The sequence below is a fragment of the Vicia villosa genome, unplaced genomic scaffold (genome assembly GCF_029867415.1).
Source record: "Vicia villosa cultivar HV-30 ecotype Madison, WI unplaced genomic scaffold, Vvil1.0 ctg.001966F_1_1, whole genome shotgun sequence".
In the NCBI taxonomy this organism is placed as follows: domain Eukaryota; kingdom Viridiplantae; phylum Streptophyta; class Magnoliopsida; order Fabales; family Fabaceae; genus Vicia; species Vicia villosa.
The window spans coordinates 287,150-310,279 of NW_026705794.1; the positions used below are offsets into that span (position 1 = coordinate 287,150).

At 35.6% G+C, this 23,130-nt stretch overlaps 3 protein-coding genes across 6 annotated transcripts; 1 reads left to right on the plus strand and 2 right to left on the minus strand.

Annotated features, from left to right (window-relative positions):
• Positions 1-497: 497 nt before the first annotated feature.
• LOC131637300 (uncharacterized) lies at positions 498-6,152 on the minus strand. Of its 3 annotated transcripts, none has more exons than XM_058907883.1 (11): positions 5,854-6,152; positions 4,673-4,870; positions 4,493-4,577; positions 4,174-4,249; positions 3,775-3,951; positions 3,406-3,508; positions 3,177-3,283; positions 2,981-3,070; positions 2,819-2,899; positions 1,695-2,486; positions 498-1,379 (listed from the first exon to the last, which is right to left on the minus strand). In XM_058907883.1, the coding sequence occupies exons 1-11, from the start codon at positions 6,122-6,124 to the stop codon at positions 1,287-1,289; spliced, it is 2,073 nt and encodes a 690-aa protein (XP_058763866.1). In that variant the 5' UTR covers positions 6,125-6,152; the 3' UTR covers positions 498-1,286. The 3 variants fall into 3 exon arrangements, with proteins under 3 accessions (XP_058763866.1, XP_058763865.1, XP_058763867.1); XM_058907882.1 differs by having other exon boundaries at positions 499-1,379; positions 3,177-3,286; XM_058907884.1 differs by lacking the exons at positions 4,174-4,249; positions 4,493-4,577; positions 4,673-4,870; positions 5,854-6,152 and having other exon boundaries at positions 499-1,379; positions 3,177-3,286; positions 3,775-4,162.
• Positions 6,153-9,625: 3,473 nt separating this feature from the next.
• Positions 9,626-15,682, plus strand: LOC131637334 (subtilisin-like protease SBT6.1). Of its 2 annotated transcripts, XM_058907932.1 has the most exons (10): positions 9,626-10,346; positions 10,559-10,687; positions 10,769-10,921; positions 11,180-11,296; positions 11,574-11,758; positions 11,852-12,115; positions 12,334-13,405; positions 13,643-14,137; positions 14,228-14,288; positions 14,903-15,679. In XM_058907932.1, the coding sequence occupies exons 1-10, from the start codon at positions 9,837-9,839 to the stop codon at positions 14,992-14,994; spliced, it is 3,078 nt and encodes a 1,025-aa protein (XP_058763915.1). In that variant the 5' UTR covers positions 9,626-9,836; the 3' UTR covers positions 14,995-15,679. The 2 variants fall into 2 exon arrangements, with proteins under 2 accessions (XP_058763915.1, XP_058763916.1); XM_058907933.1 differs by lacking the exons at positions 9,626-10,346; positions 10,559-10,687 and having other exon boundaries at positions 10,907-10,921; positions 11,170-11,296; positions 14,903-15,682.
• A 3,214-nt stretch (positions 15,683-18,896) lies between these two features.
• Positions 18,897-22,737, minus strand: LOC131637301 (proline-rich receptor-like protein kinase PERK1). Its single transcript, XM_058907885.1, has 8 exons — positions 21,972-22,737; positions 20,849-21,388; positions 20,673-20,759; positions 20,516-20,586; positions 20,319-20,395; positions 19,931-20,078; positions 19,670-19,831; positions 18,897-19,584 (listed from the first exon to the last, which is right to left on the minus strand). Exons 1-8 carry the CDS (start codon positions 22,552-22,554, stop codon positions 19,270-19,272), a joined length of 1,983 nt encoding a protein of 660 aa, XP_058763868.1. The 5' UTR covers positions 22,555-22,737; the 3' UTR covers positions 18,897-19,269.
• Positions 22,738-23,130: the final 393 nt, after the last annotated feature.

Here is a 23,130-nt window from a genome sequence, read left to right on the forward strand (position 1 = left end):
TCATGGATCAATGTATTTATTTTAATATTTTTTGCCTCGGTTGTACCTTTTTGGGTAAGTTGAAAATTGTCCCACTTTTCTTTAGGAGTATCCTAATGAAAAGAAGCACGCAAAAACTCTTTTTGACAGAACTCGAATTTGAACTTTCTCCAATTTTAAAAGGGGGTGGTATATCGGGAACACTAAAATTCACCTGGCCATGTTCCAATTATATAAAGATTATTATAATTAAAAATCCTAAAATTATATTTTGGATTCTTCTACTTGTCGCTATTTGGTTTTGTTAATTTGAGTTATTTGATTTTGATAATCTTAAATATTAGTTATATAATCAATACATTAATATTTTAATTTAATTTGTATTTTATTTTTATATATATATATATATATATATATATATATATATATATATATATATATATATATATATATATATATATATATATATATAAAATTTCCCAAATATGGACGGGTTTTAGGTTTGGAACTGGTTATGGGTTTGAAAAAGTGGACCAATTTTATTTTAAGAAATTGTTTCCACTACAAGGATGGAAGAGGGTTGAGAATAACCGAACCCGTTTGAAAAAATATTAGTAGTTTCGGATTTGGGGACGGGAAGGTAAAACATGACCCCGTCCAGCCATGTTGTCATTTCTAATCCACCTAAACATCAGGAATAACTATAAAGTCAAAGTTGGTAAACACAATTTTTTGTTTTTCCTTTATATTTCTGTCACAATAACATGAACAAATAATGGAATTTGAAAAAATATAGGGAAAAAAACTAATCAACTTGAGCAACTCATCATTTTGATGCCATAAGAAGTTATTGACTTCATAATAAGATTAGAAGTAGAGAACTTTCTTGGTGGTTGAAGAGATTTGCCACAACCTCATAATCCACTTCTATTTGTATGAAATTTAATGTACAAGAGCTTAAATATATGAAGAACATAGAACAAAAACCAATTTAAATTCCTTGCAGAATTTGTTAAGCATCTTCCATGGTGATCACTTCAGAAATCTCCATCTCCCCTTTTACCAGCTTGCCTGAAAGGCTCTGTCAGTAATCGCCATCAAAGCATGGAAATCAATAAGCTCGGGTGTTACGCGCAATTTGTGGTCACTGGTGGCCGTGGCTAGAACTTTCTTCCATTTCAACATTCCCTTTTCGGTTGACTTGAAATGTGTGGTGCCAAAGATGGTTTCAATAATTTCTCGCACTTCAAACCACCAAAATAATTTCTCATAATCATGATATTTAGTGTTCTCTCTCTAGTTTTTTTTTATATGAATGACCTGTGACCTCCCCCAAGTGGAATTTTTGGCTTAAATTCCACATGCACCATCAAACAAGGGCATTGCCTGAAATTGACACTCTGAAAAATGAAGAAAGTATAGTCACTTAGTCAGATAAACACCTTAATTAAGCGCTTATAGCATAAGTGGTCATCATATAAGTGTTTATTCATAAGTTGTTTTTATAACAAAAGATAAAATAAAAATTAAATTAAATTTATATAAACTATAACCTTTTTTTATAAGTTATTCTGAAGAGTTTATGAAAATAAGTTGAAAATATTTTATGGACATATCATAAACTGTTTTGATAAGCTCTTTCAAACAGTTTCGCAAGTGTTTATGTTAGTAGATAAGCTATAATAAGTCAACTTATAGATAAGAGGTTAACTCACTGGAATGCTTATTAATTTTCCGTCTTGATTAATCAGAACAGGCAAGCTTTTCCTTGCAGCAACTGGGATAGATTTTAACAAAACTAGAGCCTTTTTTGCTGATAAACTGGCATAGTGCAAATATGGAGGAGCTGTTTTCTCCTTCGTCGTTGCGTTTCCATTAGCTGACATAACCTCATATTCTGTAAAGTTTTCCGATAGAGAATACTTGGATAACTCGGCAAGATACAGCCAATCGGATTCAATCATGTGCCGCACTTCAAGAGCTTGATCATAATCAACTAAACCAGAAACCATGTTGGTATCCATTTTATCATTCAACTTCCATGTTAGAATGAATCGATCCATGAAGTAACAGGACTTCCCCGGTTGAAGTGATTTGCCAAAAGTGGTCACAACTTCATCTTCGCGCTTTGATGCGGATTCAGAAACGGCTCCAACTTTAGACCTGAAGCGATCGGTTTCCTGTTTCTGCAGTACTCGAATGCTACTGTAGGTTGATTCACTGATTATGTTTAGCCTTTTAGCTTCATCCAGAACTGATTCATGATTCTCATCCAAAAAGTGGATATCTGATGAATCTAGAACCAAGTGATTTGCATATGATTTTCCATCCTCTATAATCTTCCCCAACTCATTGATAACACAAAACTCTTGTTGTCTGAAAGCGCGCGTCTCGAAAAATTCCATCTTTAAGGGCAAAGTAAAGTCAAAAGAACAGCAAACCAGGACTCTGGACCCTCTAGAACCAGGATCCGGACAAAGGTAACAACCAGCGGCAGTGATCGAGTTCTACAGCATTATTGAGGAAAAAAAGAATAGGAAAACAAATTTAAAATTATTCAAATATTTATAGCTAAAACGCTGATGTGTCGGCAAGAAAGAAAGATAAAAGAATCAGCATAGTCTAAGATAATCTCTTATAGACTATGAAACATTCGTACCGTCTAGGGCACCAGACACGACCCTGACACAAATAATAATTTAAGAAAATAGAAGTTATTAAATATATGCGTCGGTGTCGGAAATTGACACGTTTTCAGACCTATATGCAGCTAAGACAATGTTCAATAAAATTGAATGATTGAGTTAGGACCAAAGCAATATCATGCAAGGAGATTTACCTTGCATGGAAAAGTACGTATGTAATCCATAAGCAATTTCAAAGCACTACCTCTTATTTGCCTCTGTCTTTGTGATATAAACTGAAAAAAATAGAAGTTCGAACATTATTATGATTAGAAGAATATGCAAATACGAATATTCATGTGCAACATCAGAAGTACCTGCAAGACCAAGGAAAGAAACTTCATCAAGCATATATCCTCAATTTTTGAAGGACAGAGAATCTGTAAATCAATAGCGGCGTATCCATGCTGCAAATATTATCACAATCCCAGAATCAGGACGAGAGTGAATTCTAAAGAATAGAATGATATAAAAATTGGCAATGAATAGAATAAGTAGTTGAGTGATACTCACACCATTGATAACCACAGCATGATGTATCAAGCTATGGCAAACTTGATCGACATATGCACGTGTTTTTCGACATGCAGAAATCACTCTTTGGAGTTCATGCTTGAATGCTACTGAAAATGTAAGAAAGTGTCATTTGAACAACTCGGAAAAGAATGTTGGCTAGAAGAACTAAACGATTATTTAAAATACTATTAACGGAATCATAATACTACTCGTCATCACAACTTACAAGATGACATATGATTCAGTGCCATTCGTATTCTATTGCGGGTGAACAACATGCTTTGATTTGTTGGGTCTTCTACCCACTCTTCAGTACCACCTTGACATATCTGCAAAGATAAAGAAAGACGATTAAATTATCAAGTCAATGATCCAATGGGAGAAGGAGGAAAAGGAACAATGCATATATAAATCGGTGATCAATTGTGAATCGCAGAACATAGAAGTTTGTGCTAATTCTGCTATGCTACAGTGCTATAGTACCGCTATTGCTGCTATTCGACAATACTATATACTAAATAGCGTATCAGGGAATAATTATGATTTGTTCAAATTATGCTATACACTATGAAATAAAGAAATATCTAGTACCAACCTTGTACATATCTTCCTTTGAAAAATCCAAAAGCGGCCGCACAAGAAGGATGTTTTGATTTGCCGGAACTTCACCGTATGAATGTGTATGCACAGGGAAAATTTGGGAGGTGAAAGGTGTGCCTGCAAGTCCAAGCACACCACTATTTCGAGAAAGCCTTAAAATAAATAACTCGGCCTGCATCATTTCTCAGTAATCATTACATGTCTAACTAACATCTTGAACAAGCTTTCAATTTTTCAATCAACTGACAAGAAAATAAAAATGCAACATTTGGTCATTTCCTACTTTAGGGCCCAAACTATTCCAAAAACTCCTCCACATAACATATGCAACTCATCAAAAATAATATGGAGGAATAAAAAATATAATTTGAACATAACTTATTGCGAATTAAACCTGGTCATCAGCATGATGTGCAATAAGCAACACTCCAATCTGTTGTTTGGCACAAACATCATGAAAGACTTGGTACCTAAAGCTCAAAGAAATCAAAATCCGCAATTAGCACACTTTTATAGAAGCTCTTAGCACATACATCTAAGAGCCCGTTTACTTTCATGTTTTCATTTTCACTTCAACTAATAAGCATAAGAATATAGATCTAATATTTTCTTCACCATTTACTTTTACAATTTCGAAAACAGATCTAGCAATCTCATTTCAGAAAGTAAACGAGGCCTAATATTTTATTAACACAATGCGTAGATGCAATAACCTCATTTCCCGAGCAGCTTCTTGCAATTGACCCTGTTTTGGCTTGCCGCTTGGCCAATCACAGTTGACAATCTCACATCTGATTCCTGTATGGAGTGCTTATGTCAACAAAGTTCATAGTTCGAATAAGTTTAAGAACTCAAATCACATTTCCATACTACACAATCAAATTTAGACCAACCCATTTCAGAAACACGTTTACGAACAACGTTAGCCTCGTCTTTGCTCTCCGCACGTAGTCCATGATCAACAATTATCGCCAACAGACCGTCAATGAAACCACTATTGTCAGTTCCAGCAGAATTAACACCAGCAGTTTTCCATCCAGCAGTTAACACACACAGTGCTATACTGTCAGGGCCACCAGAGACACCCAAAGCTGATAGGAAAAGAAGCACCATAACATCAAAAGGTTAAAAAACAATGCACTGAAAGAAAAAATATAGGTTCTTTGCATAAGTGGGAAATGGATAATGAACAAATTAAGCATTTATTCAATAAGTCATTCTCAGAAACTTAATCTAACCCTTAATCATAAACTATTTATTCAACAAGTCTTGTCTATAATGCTTTGAATGGGCTTACTATAGTTTATTCATTAGCATAAACACTTAGCTAAGAGACTGTTTGGGAGAGCTTGTAGAAACAGTAAACTTATGAGGCTGTTTGGGAGAGCTTGTAGAAACAGTTTATGGCATGTCCATAAGTTGTTTTCAGCTTATTTCCATAAGCTCTCCATGATAGCTGATAGCTTAAAGCTTATATGAAATCAGTTTGACTTTATTTTATCTTTTGTTATAGAAATATCTTATACAACAAGCTAAAGAAACATCTTATATGTGTTTATGATAAAAACACTTATAAGTTATTTATCCAAACAAGCTTGTTGATATAATGGTTATTAAAATATGCCAAAAACTACTATTTGTGTTGAAGTGCTTATTTGAGCTTATCTATTGGCATAAATACTTGCGGCCTGTGAGACTATTTGAGAGAGCTTACAGAAACCGTTCATAACTTATATATATGAATGCTGTTTGACTCTATTTAATTTTTGTTACATAAATAGCTTATACATAAGCACTTATATGATAATTGCTTATGCTATAAGCACTTAATTTTAAGTTTTTTTTTATCCAAACAGGCTAGTTAAGTGGGAAAATCATATCTTTTCTCCTTTATTTCTGGTAGAGTAATAATTCTATAAAATCATTACCATCAAAAAGGACTTAATAGCTTGAATTCTAACAAATGCTACATATATAACAAAAAGGGCACACACCAAATTGCACAAATAGCAAAAAAAATTGAAACTTTGTGTGGTGAGTGGGAAGTAAGAAGAGTAAGAGAAGAGGAGCAAACCAATTCTGTGATGGGGTTTGATTCCAGCCATGTCCATTCGGTTGGAAAATGCTTGTCTGTAATTGGAGATGTCGATTGAGCATTGTTGGGAAGAGGAAGAACAAACACATGATGATGAAATTGAGGGAGATTTGGGATAGTGGCGATGGTGGAGAAGGTAAGAAAAGGGTGAAAGTTTGAAACTTTTTGGTGGAGTTTTGGAGAAAGAAGTAAATAGAGAATTTGCAGTGAGTAGTGTTGGTGATGATGACAGGATCAAGCCTCGCGCCATAACCTTGCTCGGTCTCAAACACAAACCACTTCAATTTATTTTTATGTTTTTTTTTGTCAAGTAATTTAAATAAGTGAGTATTTTATTATTATTTACAATGAAAATCTCATAATTTTTTTTATTTAAAAATGCGACAATACTTAACTAAACATCTTGATAATTATTCGGTTAATTTGTCTCCATTGATAGATGTGCAGAAACATTAGACTTAGATACATAGACGCGGATTTGAACTTCCCACATTTTTTTTTTAAATGGTATTTATTATCTACTATTTATTGAAAAATAGTTCCCAAAGATATTTTAGAAAATGTAATAATAACTTTCTTATCCATTATATCCATAACATTATAGGATAATTATTTGCTTTAGTAGTTATCTTTACTCTAACAATTACTTACAAGTAAATTATAAGTAAATGAATGCCAACATATTTTATAAAAGCTTTCAAGGTTAAGTAAATGAATGTCAACCTCTTTTATAAAAGCTTTCAAGGTTAATATTATGCTTTAATACTTAATAGATAGACATAAAATTTTCTAATGTTTGTTTCTATGGATTTGCTCTTGTTTCTCTAGGTAAATTTTCTCATCCATTTCATCCATAATTATTTGATTTAGTAGTTTTAATAGTTGCTTACAAGTAAAGGAATGTGAACATATTATACCATGTCTTTCAAGGTTAGTATCATGCTTTGATATATACACAAAAAAATTTATGATGTCTCCTGCTATGAATTTGTTGTTGTTGTAGAAAATTGACCACCACGTGCTTAAGTCAAAGAAGAAAGTCGGGGATGTTACTTTAAAGTTAGATTTGGAAATTGTGTTTCATAATGTCAATTAGAGTTCTTCATAAGTTATGTCTCTCTTCATTATATGGAATGAAAATAGAATACATCTTTCAGTCCATTTCACAATATTTTATCAAGGAGATTCGTTATCACCTTACCTTTTCATCACGTAAATGAAGAAACACATTTTTTGTCATCATTGGTGTTGTTAGTAGTGACTTTTAGAAACTTATATTCATCTTTACTAACTTACCACACATCTCCCTCAATTGATTTATTGATGATGTCCTCCTGTTCATAAAAGCCAATAAATCTCAACTCATAATTATCATTAACATTTTTTATCGCATTAGTTGTGCTTTAGGTCTAAAGAACAAACTTATCAAGTTTCGAGCTTTCTTCTTCTCCGATATTCATTGGATGAAAATCAACCAAATCACGGCTTTCTATGACATCCATATCACAACCTATTTGAACAAATATTTTGGATTTCCTATCCTCAAAAGCAAATTTAAATGGAGTGATATAAATTTAATCATTGAGAATATAAAAAACTGCATGACTTCTTGGAAAATTAGCTTCTAAACAAGTCAGGAAGTTGTCTGCTTTCATTTATTATTACATGCAAAATATATGGCTTCCACACAGCGTTTGTGATACCTAGACCGATTAGTTTAAAACCTAATCTAAAAGGATATTGACAACACAAACATTACCTTGGTTGCTTGAAGAAAAATCTCTTGGGCAAAGAACACTGGGTTCTGAGGAAACTGATCAGTCAAAGATGCCTACATTTCTCTTTATCAAAAAACTTGTCTAATGCCCACTTTTTGGGTAAGTGTCCTCTCTAAAAGATAATTTCCTAATGCCCACTTGCTTTCATGTTTTACAGCTACAGGTACTACCCCCCAAAAATCCATTATCAAAGAGAAGTTTGTGTTCAATGATGTGTATGATTGGATGTCTAGATCCGATTCGTCCTTTTTATGGTTTAACCAATAGACTTCTTTTGACGTTTTTGCTGTTATTGTCCTGTTTATTCATATGCATGACCTTGATCTCACTATGGAAGATTTATACTTAACAGTTCCTCCCCACAGAAATTACATGTCAACTGATCGTCGAGAACATACTATTGTTGAAACTACTTTAACAACAAATTTAAGTTTCAACGCGAACAATAAACGTGTCTTTATTTAATCATATCACATCCGTGGAACTAGGGTGGCAAAATGGGTATGCCCTGTTAGGCATGCCTATTTTCCCATACTTTTCAACGACATACCAAGGTTTTAGGGCTACACCCTCTAATATGCGCGCTCCGCTAAACGTGTCTTTATTTTGCGGACGCATGCATCAACATGCATTTTTGTAAATTTTAGGCTAAAAAGGTGCAGTGTTCGCGAATTCGCCCCTCCCTCGTTTTTTATGGGCCAGACTAAGGTTTTAAGCCCACACCTTACACAATGCTCGCTCCGTCTTTTTTTTATGGAATTTTACAGGGCAGGCATACCCGTTTTCCACCCTTAAGTGGAAGTTACACTGTAAATAATAGATACTCGTGGCTTTTCAATATCACAATTTCACAGTCGCCGCAATATTGTATTTGGAAACTTTGCCTCATAGAAAATATTAAGTGCGTGTTTTTTGGTCCCTTGTCTCAACTCAATGCATAATCTTTCTTTGATTCACTGATGTAACATGGTCACCATGCCTTTGAGCGCTCAATGTGGCATGGATGATTATATCTTCGTCCATTGTGATTGAGATTACACCAACTCCGCAAATCTTGAATTTATAATTAAAAATATTTACAGTATTTAAGAAAAAATGTTTGGCTTAAAAATGGATGTTTTGGCCACCATAATAACCTTTTTAACCTTTTTTCTGTGGAGATCTGGTGGACTTGGAGAAATGGAAATTCAACTAGCATCTCATATGAACCTTTTCTCATATATTGCCATTCTCAATCTGTTATCTCTACGACAAACTACTTCTTCACTTTCTTTAGTTACTTTTAAACTAGAGTTATTAAAGAACATTTCATTAAATTGAACTCCTTCAGTTTCTCCTTCACTATCACTAATGTTGATGAAAGTTGCATCAGAACCCCTGCTGACATTGGTTTTGACAAGCTTATTCCCAACTCTTTCGGAACTTGGCAATGTGACTTCCCTAGCTTTACACTTTCTCTTCAGATGTTTTATAGGGAAAGCTTCACTCCATCCTTCATGATCTCTCGCCAACCAAAAACATGGGTTTAAGTGACACAATTTGCTATATAGACTCATCACACAATATTATCACCATCGAGACCCTCGACAATAAGTACCATAAATATGTTGTGTTGATTCATGACATAAAATATATGTTGCACGAGAATTGACTATTCACACACTTCGATAGTATAAACTATATACCAATTTCATGGTTATATTTGATGCCTCCTCTAACACCGGTCGTTTCCTTTTCATCCATCTATATATTTTTTTTCAACCATACAAATTGCAAATAAAATAGTACTAGTAGTAGTAACTAAGTTGTTTCCATTTATTTTTATCAAATGATAAAAATCATTTATATATTTTTTTTAGAGAAACTAAATTGAGTATTTAATTAAGTGTTTATGAGTTATTAATAAAATTAATTCCCAATTCTCTTTTGTAACAATAAAATAAAAACCTAAATCAAACATGATTCCTATTTCTAAATTTCTAAAATTCTAAAATAACAAGACACAAACCATAAACAAAAGACATAGAAGATTGAACAACTGAACCAGATTGAAACAGAAACAAAGCAAGGAATCAAACATAATCCTAAATTCAATGTAATGTCGTAAATGCTAATGTAGCAACCAACAAAGAAACCGATCCTGTCACTGTCTCTCTTTCTGACTGTGTGTCCATTCCGGCCAACATGGCCGCCACCACGACGACCACCACCACCGCCACCTTCTCCTTCTTCCTCCTCTTCATTGCCCTTTTCAAAACCCTAACCCTAAATCCCTCTTTTCCTCCACCACCACCACCACCTCCAAATTACATCATCGGATTCACCCAATACAAAACCGCCGATCACCACCGTGCTTACCTTGAATCCAACCTCCGATCAAAAGGGTGGCATTGGATCGTGCGGAATAATCCTGCAGCTAAGTTCCCCACCGATTTTGGCCTCGTTTCGGTTCATGAATTGGGGCTTATTGACGAAATTAAGAAATTAGGGTTGGTGAAGTATGTGAGTTTGGATGTGAGCTATAAGAGGGGTTTGTTGAAGCATGAGAGTGATAAAGTTGGTTCCTTTGTTAATGGGAATAAGCGCCCAGGGAAGATCTTCACAAAGATGTCCTTTTGTGATGCAGATGAACATGTAGAAGATTCTATCCATCGCAATGGTTCACTCAAGTGGGGTAGAGATTTGTTGAGCCAGGTCTTTTTTTGTTTTGAGTTTTGTTATTGCTATCTTAGGGAAGCTAAAAAGATTCCAACTTTTTTTGTCACAATTTTGATTTTGACTTTGATGAATTGAATTTGGTATATATGAAAGCTATGCAATGTTTATGGTGGTAACTAGTAATTGGACTGTCTGAATTTTATTGATTGTTTAAAATGTGCATGGTCTGAGGTGTTTCATTGTAACAGAGATCGCAAGTTACTTCCATGTTTGGGGCGGAAGAACTATGGACGAGAGGCCACACTGGTGCAAAGGTCAAGATGGCCATATTTGATACAGGCATTCGAGCTGATCACCCTCACTTCCGTAACATCAAGGTAATGCTTGTTTGGTTGATATGATGTTGGGAGTAGTGGTTGATTGATTGTTGATGAATTGAGTGTTGAGGAACTTTGTAGGAGCGTACAAATTGGACCAATGAGGATACATTGAATGACAATCTTGGACATGGGACTTTTGTTGCCGGTGTTGTTGCCGGTATGGACTCCGAGTGCCTTGGTTTTGCACCAGATACAGAGATTTATGCATTTCGTGTGTTCACTGATGCACAGGTAATGCCTGTTGGGTATTATTATTGAAGTATTTCTTTCGAAGGGGGGAAATGTGTTGAATTGAACTCTTTCTTATTCCATGGAAACGGCATTAGAGTAATCATTTGCAAGCCCTAATAGGAAAATTTAGATGCATTTTGAGCAGATTATAAATGTTCATTAAGTTGCATTTTTTTTCTTCAATTTCTGCTGCTTCTGATATTTGTATTCTGCAATACTTGGCAAGATTTTGAGAAGATTTCATTCAGCCTATTGCAGGTGTCATATACCTCTTGGTTCCTTGATGCCTTTAACTATGCAATTGCAACCGATATGGATGTGCTCAATTTAAGTATAGGTGGACCTGATTACTTGGATCACCCATTTGTGGAAAAGGTAAACTTCTTGTGCCTATTTGTTCTAGCTCAGGATTTGATAGTATCGAGTATTGTAACTTATTTATCTTGAGGTAGAAAACTTCAAAAGGTTATCACTTATAGTATTAAAGATTAAAGACAACAGTTATATTATTTTCTGGAGAATGTATTTCATCTACTGTAGCCATTATATTGCAGAAGCCTTTATATGTTTTTGTTACATATATGATAATTATTTCTTCCACCAACTATAGAAGTGTGTTTTTATAGTTTTACGACTCAAATTTGTTAACCAGATATGGGAGATAACAGCCAATAACATAATCATGGTTTCTGCAATTGGAAACGACGGACCACTTTATGGAACTTTGAATAATCCAGCAGATCAAAGTGATGTGATTGGTGTTGGAGGTATTGACTATAGTGACCATATAGCCTCCTTTTCCTCGCGTGGCATGAGTACATGGGAACTTCCTCACGGGTACCATTTATGTTTCGTCTGTCAGTTTGTGATTCCTTCAAATGTATTTGCGAGTTTTGTTTCTTACTTGATGGTAAATATTTACCCTTGCAGTTACGGCCGTGTTAAACCAGATGTTGTTGCATATGGACGGGACATAATGGGATCAAAGATTAGTTCGGGCTGTAAAAGTTTATCAGGAACCAGTGTTGCAAGTCCTGTAGTTGCTGGTGTTGTATGTTTGCTTGTCAGTGTCATTCCTGAACCCGATCGCAAAAATATCTTAAACCCAGCAAGCATGAAACAAGCATTGGTCGAGGGTGCTGCGAAGCTTGCTGGGCCTAACATGTACGAGCAGGGCGCTGGCAGAGTTGATCTGTAGGTTTTTGTATTTAGCTCTCCAATTTGTTTTGTTTTTACTTTTAAACATATCATATTAATATGACAATATCTATTATTATTGAAAATTTTCTTAATCAAATTAGATTCTTAAACCAATCTGCAAGGTTCTTGTACATTTGGAAAAATTTCAAAATTGTCTCTATTTAACCATTCTCTAATCATCATGTTTTCTTGTTTGGTAATGCAATTTTCAGGTTAGAATCATATGAGATTCTTAAGAGCTACAAACCTAGAGCAAGCATTTTTCCCAGTGTTCTTGATTACACGGATTGTCCTTATGCATGGCCCTTTTGTCGCCAGCCACTCTATGCAGGTGCCATGCCTGTCATCTTCAATGCCAGCATTTTAAATGGAATGGGGGTTATTGGCTACGTCGAAAGTCCACCAATATGGCATCCTTTTAAAGAAGTAGGGAATCTTTTAAGCCTTCATTTTACATATTCTGAAGTCATCTGGCCTTGGACTGGTTATTTGGCTATTCATATGCAAATCAAGGAAGAAGGTGCACAATTTTCTGGTAACATTGAAGGTAATGTGACTCTTAGGGTTTCCAGCCCGCCAGCTCAAGGCGAGAAGCACCCTCGAATAAGCACTTGTGTACTTCAATTGAAGTTAAAAGTGGTGCCAACACCGCCACGAGCAAAACGAATTTTGTGGGATCAGTTTCACAATATCAAATACCCCCCAGGTTACATTCCCAGAGATTCTTTGGATGTTCGTAATGACATTCTTGACTGGCATGGGGATCATCTACATACAAATTTTCATATAATGTACAACATGTTACGAGATGCTGGTTACTATATTGAAACACTCGGTTCTCCTCTTACGTGCTTTGATGCTCGACAGTATGGAACACTTCTTTTAGTGGATCTTGAAGAAGAGTACTTTGCCGAGGAGATTGAAAAGTTGAGAGACGATGTTATAAATACTGGATTGGGATTAGCTGTCTTTGCTGAGTGGTACAATGTAGATACCATGGTAAAGATGAGATTCTTTGATGATAATACCCGGAGTTGGTGGACCCCTGTCACTGGAGGTGCTAATAATCCTGCCCTTAATGATCTTTTGGCTCCATTTGGAATTGCCTTTGGAGATAAGATTCTGAGCGGTGATTTTTCACTTTTCGGTGAGGAGAATCGATACGCATCTGGAACAGACATAGTAAGGTTTCCAAGGGGTGGTTATGTACATAGCTTCCCTTTCTCGGATAGTTCAGAAAGTGGAGCCACTCAGAATGTGTTGCTTACTTCTAGCACCACCAAGGTGTGAGATGACATCTTCTATTTCTTCGCTATGGTTAATGACGTTTAAAATTATAGTTAATTATGTTTAGTGGATGGTTAATGAATTGTTAAACCTTATTATACTCATGAAACATCCATTGAAGATAATTACTAACATATTTGAACGGCGTTAACTATCCAAATTGTTGTTAAATTTGTGGCAAAATACTTTTTTTTTTTGTTTTTAAAGTTTTGGCCTCTCTTGGTGAAAAAACAGGCCGATTCTCCAATTCTTGGTCTTACAGTGATGGGGGAAGGTCGCATTGGCGTGTATGGTGACTCCAACTGTTTAGACAGCAGCCATATGGTGACCAACTGTTTTACGCTTCTGAGGAAAATGTTAGATTTTACCAGTGAGAATGTTAGAGATCCAGTGCTTTTCTCTAGTTCAAACAAACAAGACGCTCCCTTGTATGAAGACGACAATCAGTTACCGTCTCGCAGAACCGATGTAAATTTTTCATCATATTCAGCTGTTGTGGGGAAGGAATTGTTCTGCAGGACCGACTCAAGGTTCGAAATATGGGGAACCAAGGGCTACAGTTTGCAAGTCAGAGGAAGAAACAGAAGATTGCCAGGTTATCCTGTCATTGATCTAGGCAATGGTTTCAATTCAACCTTTGACGCTTCTTACCTTACGCGAAAGGTAAATTTGAGAACTAAGGATGACTCTCTTGGGAATAGATATTTGGGCCTATTCTATGGAGATGAGGTAAGAAACTGAAACCGTTGTTGAGTTGGTTTTCTAGAAATTTCAGATGCTGCATAATGCTGATGTACCGAACTCTTATCTTTCTTGCAGCCTGATGCACCTATGCTAGTTGGTACTCACTGGCTTATTCCTGCTGTTGTTGCAGTAACTGGTTAGTGACCACTTAACTTTGCTTTCCAATTTTTTCGACTAGTATATTTATTGTTAAGATTCCTACCGAGAGATGGCCTGAAAAACGAGGGTATAAAAGTAGGAGACATCATTCACTTAACAAATCGGTTTTGTTTAGTTGTGTTAGACTCAACCTAAATTTTAAGATGATATCGAAGCATATCCAAGATTTAGGGCCACACTCCAAATGTCAAGTCTAAAGCGTGAGGGGTGTACTAAGATTCCATGATTGGGTGGGATATGACATTATGACCGGAAAATTAGTTTTAAGTGGGCAAAAACTCTTAATCTTACTAGTTACTCATTTTGTAGGGTTGCGTTAGACCATATGTAGCACCGACATTTCAGATTGAAGACATGTTCTTTGTCCAACAGGTGTCATGTTTGATACCCACATGACACCGACACGCGTGGTTATGTTAAATTATTCTATTTTCTTAAATTATTTTCTTGTGTCCTTGTCATTGTTAATATCAGGTTGTTTGGTGTTCATGTTTGTGTCGATGGTTCATAGTTATTAGTTAGACTCATTCAAAATTTAAGATGTATATCTATGCTATCACTTTGTTTCATCATTTCTTTCTATTCTGACAGGTATTATAGCATTGAGTTTTTGGCGCATTCGGCAAAAGAGACGTCGAAGAAGGAAAGGATCATCAAGCACTGGTAGACTGACCAATTTATAGTCCAAATCAACATTAATGTAATTATAGATCCTTGCCTCCAAAGAAATCCCCCTGTAGCATTAGCATAGTTACAAATTTGTTGTTTCATCAGCATCACTGTAGGAAGTTAGCCAAATAAGTTGCCTTTTTTGTTTACCTTACCTATAGAGATGTAACATTTTTGCTGTCATGGATGCTTTTGAAAGGCACAAATTTTCTGATGATGAAATAATGTATTCTCAAATGTTAATTGGTAAATCAAGGTTTGTAAGTGCTAATGAAGTAGTTTATTTTCAGTTAAGAAAATGATTGCAGTAACTGTGAATTCAGGCAATATAGTTTAGAATAAGTTTGCAAATGAAAATGTAAGTGTGGGATCCGTAAGACTCGACCTCATTTGGTTATTGTGTTCCTCAAGACACTCAAAATGTCTGTTAGGCCAGTGTAACCATTTTGACCACCGCTAGTCGCCATTTCTTTTGGAATTGGTATTAGGTCCAATGACAAGAATAATTCAAGGGGCCATACCACCGTTCATTATTGGGTGAGGGCGACCAAATTAAAGTCATAACAAAATTTTAGGGGTTGCTCTTCCTACTCTAAGTGGGGAAGAGATACCATATAAAAATTCAAAGTTGTACTTTATTGATTCAGAGGGATACTTTTGTATGTATTCTATATACACCCACATTCTTTCGGAAGGGAGTCACACATTTATTTTATTATAAATTAATTTGGAGATAAATCTTTGTAAAACACATTTATTTTATAATCTTTCGTAAGGGAGTCACACATTTATTTTATTATAAATTAATTTGGAGATAAATCTTTGTAAAACACATTTATTTTATTATAAATTAATTTGGAGATATATCTTTGTAAAATGTATGTAAGTATATTTTCGTAATCACTTTAAGCAGTAAGATTTTCACTTTTTTTTTAAGAAATACATTTATAATAAATATACTATCATAATAACTTTATTATTAATTAAACCATATAGTAAAATGATAGGATTAAAATATCAAAATAATAAATTACAAACCATAATATTATCCATAATCTATAATACAAATACTATTGAGTATATCTGACCCCCTATTTCTTCTCTGCCTCATGTACCGCAATGTCATTTGTGCCTTGCCTTGAATAGAATGCAATCTGCAGTGGCTCTGGCTCTTCCAGAAGTACTTTTCAGAAAGTTTATTTCCTCTTTCTCACACACACACACACACACACACACACACACACACTCTCATAGGTCAGTAATATGCTCTTTTACTCTCCGTATACTACTATAACTTGTTACCTCATTCGTATCTCCTTTCGATCTCCACGGTGTGAGATCAGTTCATTACTTAATAAAATAATCTATGTTACTATTAACCTTCACAAAACATTAAGTTCCAACATTCACAAAGGAGCGAGAATCCACATAAATCTTATTACAATGTGTGTGGATATTGAGCGTATACATATGTCTAAGCTTAGTACTTAATAGTTGATTATCTTGGATCTAATAATGCCAAGCACCATTCGATGTCATGTCACACCATGAAAACATGTTTTAGGTTGCAAAGCTAAAACAAATATTAAAATTAAATAATCACAAATATTACAACATGAGTAGATTTACATATAATGTCACAACTTATTAAATACATGAATATAACGAGTACACCTTACCTCAACAATAGAAATTTTAGCTACGCTTACACATGGTTAGCGTAACAGCTGGCATTTTCAGAGACGTCAACTTCAGAAAAGGGATATGTCCTGTAACTTAAGCAGCGCTTCCGCTTTCGTGTGATGATTACTTATAAAATAAGTACATAAGTGTCGACGTATTTAATGTAAATCTGACACGTATCCCTCAAAAGCCAACCATCCAAAGTAGACGGTTATATCATCCAAAGGACGCGTGTGTAGCGTATATCATCTATTGTAGTGCGGCCAAGAATTATCCGAAAGGGCTCTGTCACTTGATTTCCTTTAAGAGGGATGAGCGCAAACACGTGGCTGATCCTCATAGTAATCATTAACATATGACCAGGCGTGTGAAAAGTGCTGGAGGATCCATGTCTAGAAATTGTATAGATGAAATATTAGTAATTGGCTTAGGACAAGTATAATGAAAATGGTACATTAATAATAAAGGTGCAAATATATTACCATAAATAGTGTATAGATCTTTGTCATCTATGTGGTCTTCCGAAGACAATCTTCAACTAACTTTGAGTACAAGTAAACTAAACAAATGAACCCCAATTGTACTCATGAATTTGGTCGACGTCAATAAAATATTTAAGGTAAACGACATTGACATAATAAGCACTTTTGTCGACAAATATGAATGGACGTATGACCCAAATACATGAGGTATGACCTCGATGCCCATACTCTATGATGCATTACCCATGCATCATTAGCATCATCCTCCACTGTCTAGAAGTGGAAATCGAGCATTGACACCCTTTGGTGTCTTCTAGCTCCTTTAGAGTATCCTCAGAGTCAGCTCCCAAATAGCTCACCATCATCTCTAGTGCATCGGGTCTAGTCATTGTGGAGTAGTCTAATAATCTTCTTCTAGTTAGAAAATGTAGCAGGGATGACACATCATCCAATGTGATGGACATCTCACCATGCAAAAGATATAAAGATGATATTTCTGAGTGTCATCTCTCAATGAAAACTAACATCATACACTGGTTAATAAACATCTCATCATGTGATAGTTTCCTCCTGGAGACGAAGTTGTGTGACAGTACTGCTTATCACAGGGAACTCCTCCAAATTTCGCAGGAACAACAAAGAAAATGTGAGTTAAAATTGTAATTGTGCCATTCCATGAATAATACATGAAATTTATCTTTGTTGAACCATATTTATTAATTGCCTACTCAAAGCACCTTCAGCAAAGCAAAACTAAATGAGAAAAGAAATCTCATTGTCTTACTCTTCTAGAACAACTGAAGAAATTTGTTGCCTAATTAAATGTTCACCCTAACTTTCAGTTTATATTCAGTGCAACATCGACCAAAAACTGACTAATGTTCTCTATATAAACATATTGAAAATTCTAATTACATATTTAAAGATAGTATTTTTTTTCAAGTGGAACTCACGTTAATTATAGTATCTATATTATTTAAAAATATTAATTTATTTTCTTTTAAAATTTGAACTAATTTGACTTGCACTCTATTGGACAATGACCATTTCCATCTTTTGTTGTTTCACCAAATGGAATGGATGAATTAATTAGTAGCTGTCTTACTTTTAATGATTCAACGCATGTGACAAATATCCTTTGTGTACTGTCTGTCCAAAAGCTACAGCTTTTTCATATCCTGCTGTCATTCAATATTCAATATTCTCTTTACAAGCAGCCACACATGCACATGGTATCAGTTAAAGAATCTATAAATTAAAATTACTACTATCTATTAAAAAAATTTATGTTTTAACTTTAAAAAAAATTGAATGAACAAATTCAAACATTAAAAGTAGAAATTAACATTTTCAATAATAAAAAATATATAATCACATTTATCAATAAATCAACCTTTAATTTTACCAGACTACAAATTCAATCTTAGTTGGTCAAAATTGGTTGCTTTTACTTTACATGAAAAAAAAACTAATAAATGCATATGCAAGGAACACAGTTGCACAGCAACACACTTCCAAATATAATCTTCTGAGGGCAACTACTCCCTATCTCAATTAGGTAAGAAATCAGAAATTTGTTGTGGAGATAGATTCACTCACAAACAAGTAAAGGTCTAAAGAAAAACTTTGATATCAATATATTAACAAAACCAAGCAAACCTATTTCCAACTACCATCAAATTGACAGAAGAGCAACATGGAAAATAAGGTTGATAATGATGCAATACATTTCCAACCTTTAAGCTAAATAATGAAAGAATCAACTGTTATTTGTTGTATACCTTGATAAATACAATGAAAATATGTGAAACATTTTTGTGAAAAAATAGTAACAATAATTGGTAAGTCAATCCAAACATGTCAGTCAAGAAAAATTCAACTGTGCCATAGATGAAAATCAAGGGATCTGGGTTGTGTCGTGTGCAGTCAGCTACATTTGGACCGTTCGAAGACCAGACTATCCAAATTCAAGCTTAATATTTTTTTTTTGAATCTGAATCGTCCAATAAAAAATGAGCAATCCAGATGTGGCTGAGTGTGTATACACAATCCAAGTCGAAAATCGAGGACAGAGATTTTTTTTTATACAAGATAAAAAATAGTAGCAAACAATTGTGTCGAGGCTCATGAACTTCCACTGAATCCTTGACTGTTCTTCATCTTTCTTAATTCCATTTCCCTTGTTGTCTGGCGGCTTTGGTTTTCGCTGCTTGAGCCAGACGGGTTTAAGCCATATTCACTTGTAGCTGCACTGTACTCGCTGCTTGCAGCATACTCCTGAGTTCCTAATGCCATTTTTCTGAATTTTATCATGTCTTCTTTGTATTGTTGAGTATCATAATCTGAGCTTTCATGAGAACTGTAGACACTGCTGTGTCCAGGTCTTACTCCTTCGTTAAGATCTGCTAGTGACACGTCTCCTTCTAAGGCGCGCACAACCTACAGTTTGTTCCATTATTAGACTCAAAAAATGGAAAGTATGAACTAGGTTTGATATTGTAATAGCAGCAAATCAAAAATTTACCTGGCTCATCCTTGGTCGACGCTTTGCTGAGTGGCGTGTGCAAGCTGCAGCGCATGCTACCATACGAGTCATCTCACTAGGTTCAAATTCATTCTGAAGCCTTGGATCAATCAGAGAATCTAAATTATTTTCTTCTAAAGCACGCATGAGCAAAGGCCTAGCCTGTGATGACGATGAAAGATGAATATAGTTAGAAAAATTAAACAAAAAACTCTTTATTTAGCCCTCGAGAAAAGAGGAGGATGGTAACGTAAGACTTACCCATTCTACCAAACTATCATCCATGTAAGTCTGATTTTTATCAACCGGTCGACGTCCAGTTAATAGCTCAAGGAGCATGACTCCATAAGAGAAAACATCTGATTTGTCAGTAAGCTTTCCACTCGCTGCATATTCTGGAGCCAGATACCTGTAAGCAAGAAGCAATTGATAATTCATGAGTTTAATATATCAGAAATGATATTTCGACACAAAATTAAAAACAATTTCGACAACAATTTGATTGGGTAACGCAGTTCTAAACCACCATATGGCACGTTTCATACCCTTTAATGCATTAATTCAACCTACCATAAACAATAGTAGATTACAAAGTACATTTCATTGCAATATCCAAATTTTGTGAGGAAGCGAATAAATTTGTTCATACCCAAAAGTTCCCATCACTCGAGTCGAAACATGAGTGTTGAGATCAGAAGCAATCTTTGCAAGACCAAAATCTGCAACCTGTCAACAGATATTTGACACTAAATTAAACTAAAACCCACACTTTATATTAACCAATTCATGCACACAACTTCTTAGAACAATTTAAATGGTGCATCACCACTGCCGCAAAGAACATACCTTTGCTTCAAACTTAAAATCGAGAAGGATGTTAGCAGCTTTAATATCACGATGAATGATCTTAGGATGACCTAGACAAACAGAAAATTACAATAATCATTGAGTTTGACAAAAACTAGCTTTGCTGAAAAAATATAGTAAAAAGTACAGAACATACAGTCTTCATGAAGATATGCAAGTCCTTTTGCAGATCCTAAAGCAATTCGCAGTCTTGTTGCCCAATCCATTGTTGGTCGTCCATTTCCTGCCGTTCAAAAATAATCATAAGAATTAAGAACACTTCTAGCAAAAGCATTGTGCTACACAAAAGAATGACAAAAAAACAAAACATACCATGTAAATGGAATTCCAATGTATTGTTGGGAACAAACTCATAAACAAGTAGCCTCTGAAACCCGGTGCTGCAGTATCCAACAAGAGAAACAAGATGTTTATGATGAACACGGCTAATAATCTCTACTTCAGCTTGAAATTCGCGTTCTCCTTGTCCACTTCCAGCTTTTAGCTGCTTAACAGCAACCTCTTTACCATTAGGGAGAATACCTCTATGCACATATCCAAATCCACCTTGTCCAAGGAGGTTAGCATCAGAGAAGCCATCCGTTGCGCGCGCCAACTCCTCGTATGTAAACGTGCTCTTCGCAGTGCTAAATGCTAGGCCTGGAGACGGAGGTGGAAGTAGTTCGCCACCTGAATAATTTGAGCCGGTACCACCACTGCTACTCATGAGAGGAGGAGGCGGCGGAGCAACATGAGACGGCGGTCGCGATGGAATCGGAGCAGGAGGAGGTGGTGGCTTCATTGAGGCTACATGATCTGAAGGAGGGTGAGCATTATGTTGCCACTGATTTGGAGGACCACCATAAGGTTCAACTGCAGAATGGAGTGAAGAAATCAGCATCAAATGAACAATTATCATTCACTCTTTTGAATACCAATATCTTTCAACATCACCAAAAACACAAATTTCTTCAAAAAAATTAGATCAAAATTTATTATCTAAGAATGAATTAAAAGTGCATTGGTATTCTCCAACCAATAGAGTAACATAATTCACACTTAACCATGTGCAAGAAATATTTCCTATATTTTTCACAAACCCAATAAATCCTCCGAGGTCAACCGAGAAGATGGATCCCTCGAGATTTTATCGAGCACAATGGAGACCTCTCCTAATATAATCTGTTCTATTCGCGAGTATCGTGATTCAAACCCTAACCTCTTGCTTAAAGGATCCAAGTCCCTTCAACTAGAACCAACTCATGTTAATAGAGCCATGCACAAGAATTTAAAAAACTGGAATCTCTCATAGGCACAAAATATCATACACGTGGTGAGTGATCAGATCAAGCAAGAAAACTCACAAAAACTAAATTTTTTACCACCATTTTCAAAATCAGTGTCAAAAAAGTAAGAAAATGAAGAACCCTAGAGTTAGAAAAAGTAAAATTCTCACATTTGGGTGCCTGAGGTGGTGGTTGCTGATGCTGCTGACCATAGTATTCTTCATCGCGTCTTCTCTTTTTCTTCCTACAGCAAATGCAAAGAATACTAAACACCACAAGAATCGCCACAGCTCCCACGGCGATTCCGACGACTACACCCGTACTCAAACTCGACGACGATGAAGGAGGCGACGGCGGAGTTTTGGTGGAAGGTGGTGTAGGGCTTTGATCAGTACCTCTCGGAGGAGGCGGGGAGCCTCGTGAAGGTGGACTCGGAGGAGTGTTTCCGCCTTCAGGAGGCGACGGCGTGGTTGGCGCCGGCGGGGAAGTCGACGGTGCTGCAGGTGTGGGTTGTGGAGTTGAAGGAGTTGCTGGAGGAGGTGCTGAGGGAGTCTTTGGAGGAGGTGGTGATGAAGGAGTCGCCGGCGGAGGCGCCGAGGGTGTCGCCGGAGGTGGTGATGAAGGAGTTGCCGGAGGCGGGTTGGAAGGTGGTGGTGCAGAAGGTGTAGCCGGAGGAGGTGCGGCTGGGGTCGACGGAGGAGGTGCCGTGGCGTTTCCCGACGGCGGCGAAGATGGTGCCGGAGCCGTCGACATTGCAGAAAATGTGTTTCTCGCTCAAAAAAGTTAGAGAGAGAGAGAGAGAGAGATAGTTTCTAGAGAGAGAGAGAGAGATGGTTGAAAAAAATAAGAGAAAGAAGAAAGCGTTTTAGAAGTGAAGCTTCAAATTCTGTCTTATGAAGCTGTTTTTGTGTGTTACTCTTTTTCTCTGTGTTCTGTTTTGTGTTGTGTCTGAATGAATCTTTTTTTATTTATTATTATTTATTTTATATTTAATTTTTTGAAGTATTTACCTAATTGGTTGAGATTAGCCAACCAGAGAGGACAATGCTGGAAACATGGACCCACACGAATTCACCACGGTCTAATTTATAGTTAATTATTTTTTAAGATTTGGTTTTAAAATCATTTAATTGTTTTATAATATTAAATGAAATGGATTTTTTCTAGTAAAAAAGAATTTATAATTTGTTGCGGTTACCAAATAAAAGATAATGTGTTACTAAATCAAATTTTAATAAGGGGAATGTTATTATAACCTTTTTTTTTCTCATTATGACCATATTTTACTTTTAAGGAAAAGAGTATGACCATAATTTTATAATAATTATG

Bases quoted from the DNA above. Each gene is read 5' to 3' on its own strand.
- LOC131637300 (XM_058907882.1), bottom strand. From the start codon at position 6,124: ATGGCGCGAGGCTTGATCCTGTCATCATCACCAACACTACTCACTGCA. The intron at 4,578-4,672 runs GTTGGTCTAAAT...CACTCCATACAG, and splicing joins TAAACGTGTTTCTGAAATGG to GAATCAGATGTGAGATTGTC. The intron at 3,287-3,405 runs GTAAGTTGTGAT...TTACATTTTCAG, and splicing joins ACTGAATCATATGTCATCTT to TAGCATTCAAGCATGAACTC.
- LOC131637301 (XM_058907885.1), bottom strand. From the start codon at position 22,554: ATGTCGACGGCTCCGGCACCATCTTCGCCGCCGTCGGGAAACGCCACG. The intron at 21,389-21,971 runs GTGAGAATTTTA...TCCATTCTGCAG, and splicing joins ACCACCTCAGGCACCCAAAT to TTGAACCTTATGGTGGTCCT. The intron at 20,079-20,318 runs GTATGAACAAAT...TCTTGCTTACAG, and splicing joins CGAGTGATGGGAACTTTTGG to GTATCTGGCTCCAGAATATG.
- LOC131637334 (XM_058907932.1), top strand. From the start codon at position 9,837: ATGGCCGCCACCACGACGACCACCACCACCGCCACCTTCTCCTTCTTC. The intron at 10,688-10,768 runs GTAATGCTTGTT...GGAACTTTGTAG, and splicing joins CTCACTTCCGTAACATCAAG to GAGCGTACAAATTGGACCAA. The intron at 10,922-11,179 runs GTAATGCCTGTT...AGCCTATTGCAG, and splicing joins GTGTGTTCACTGATGCACAG to GTGTCATATACCTCTTGGTT.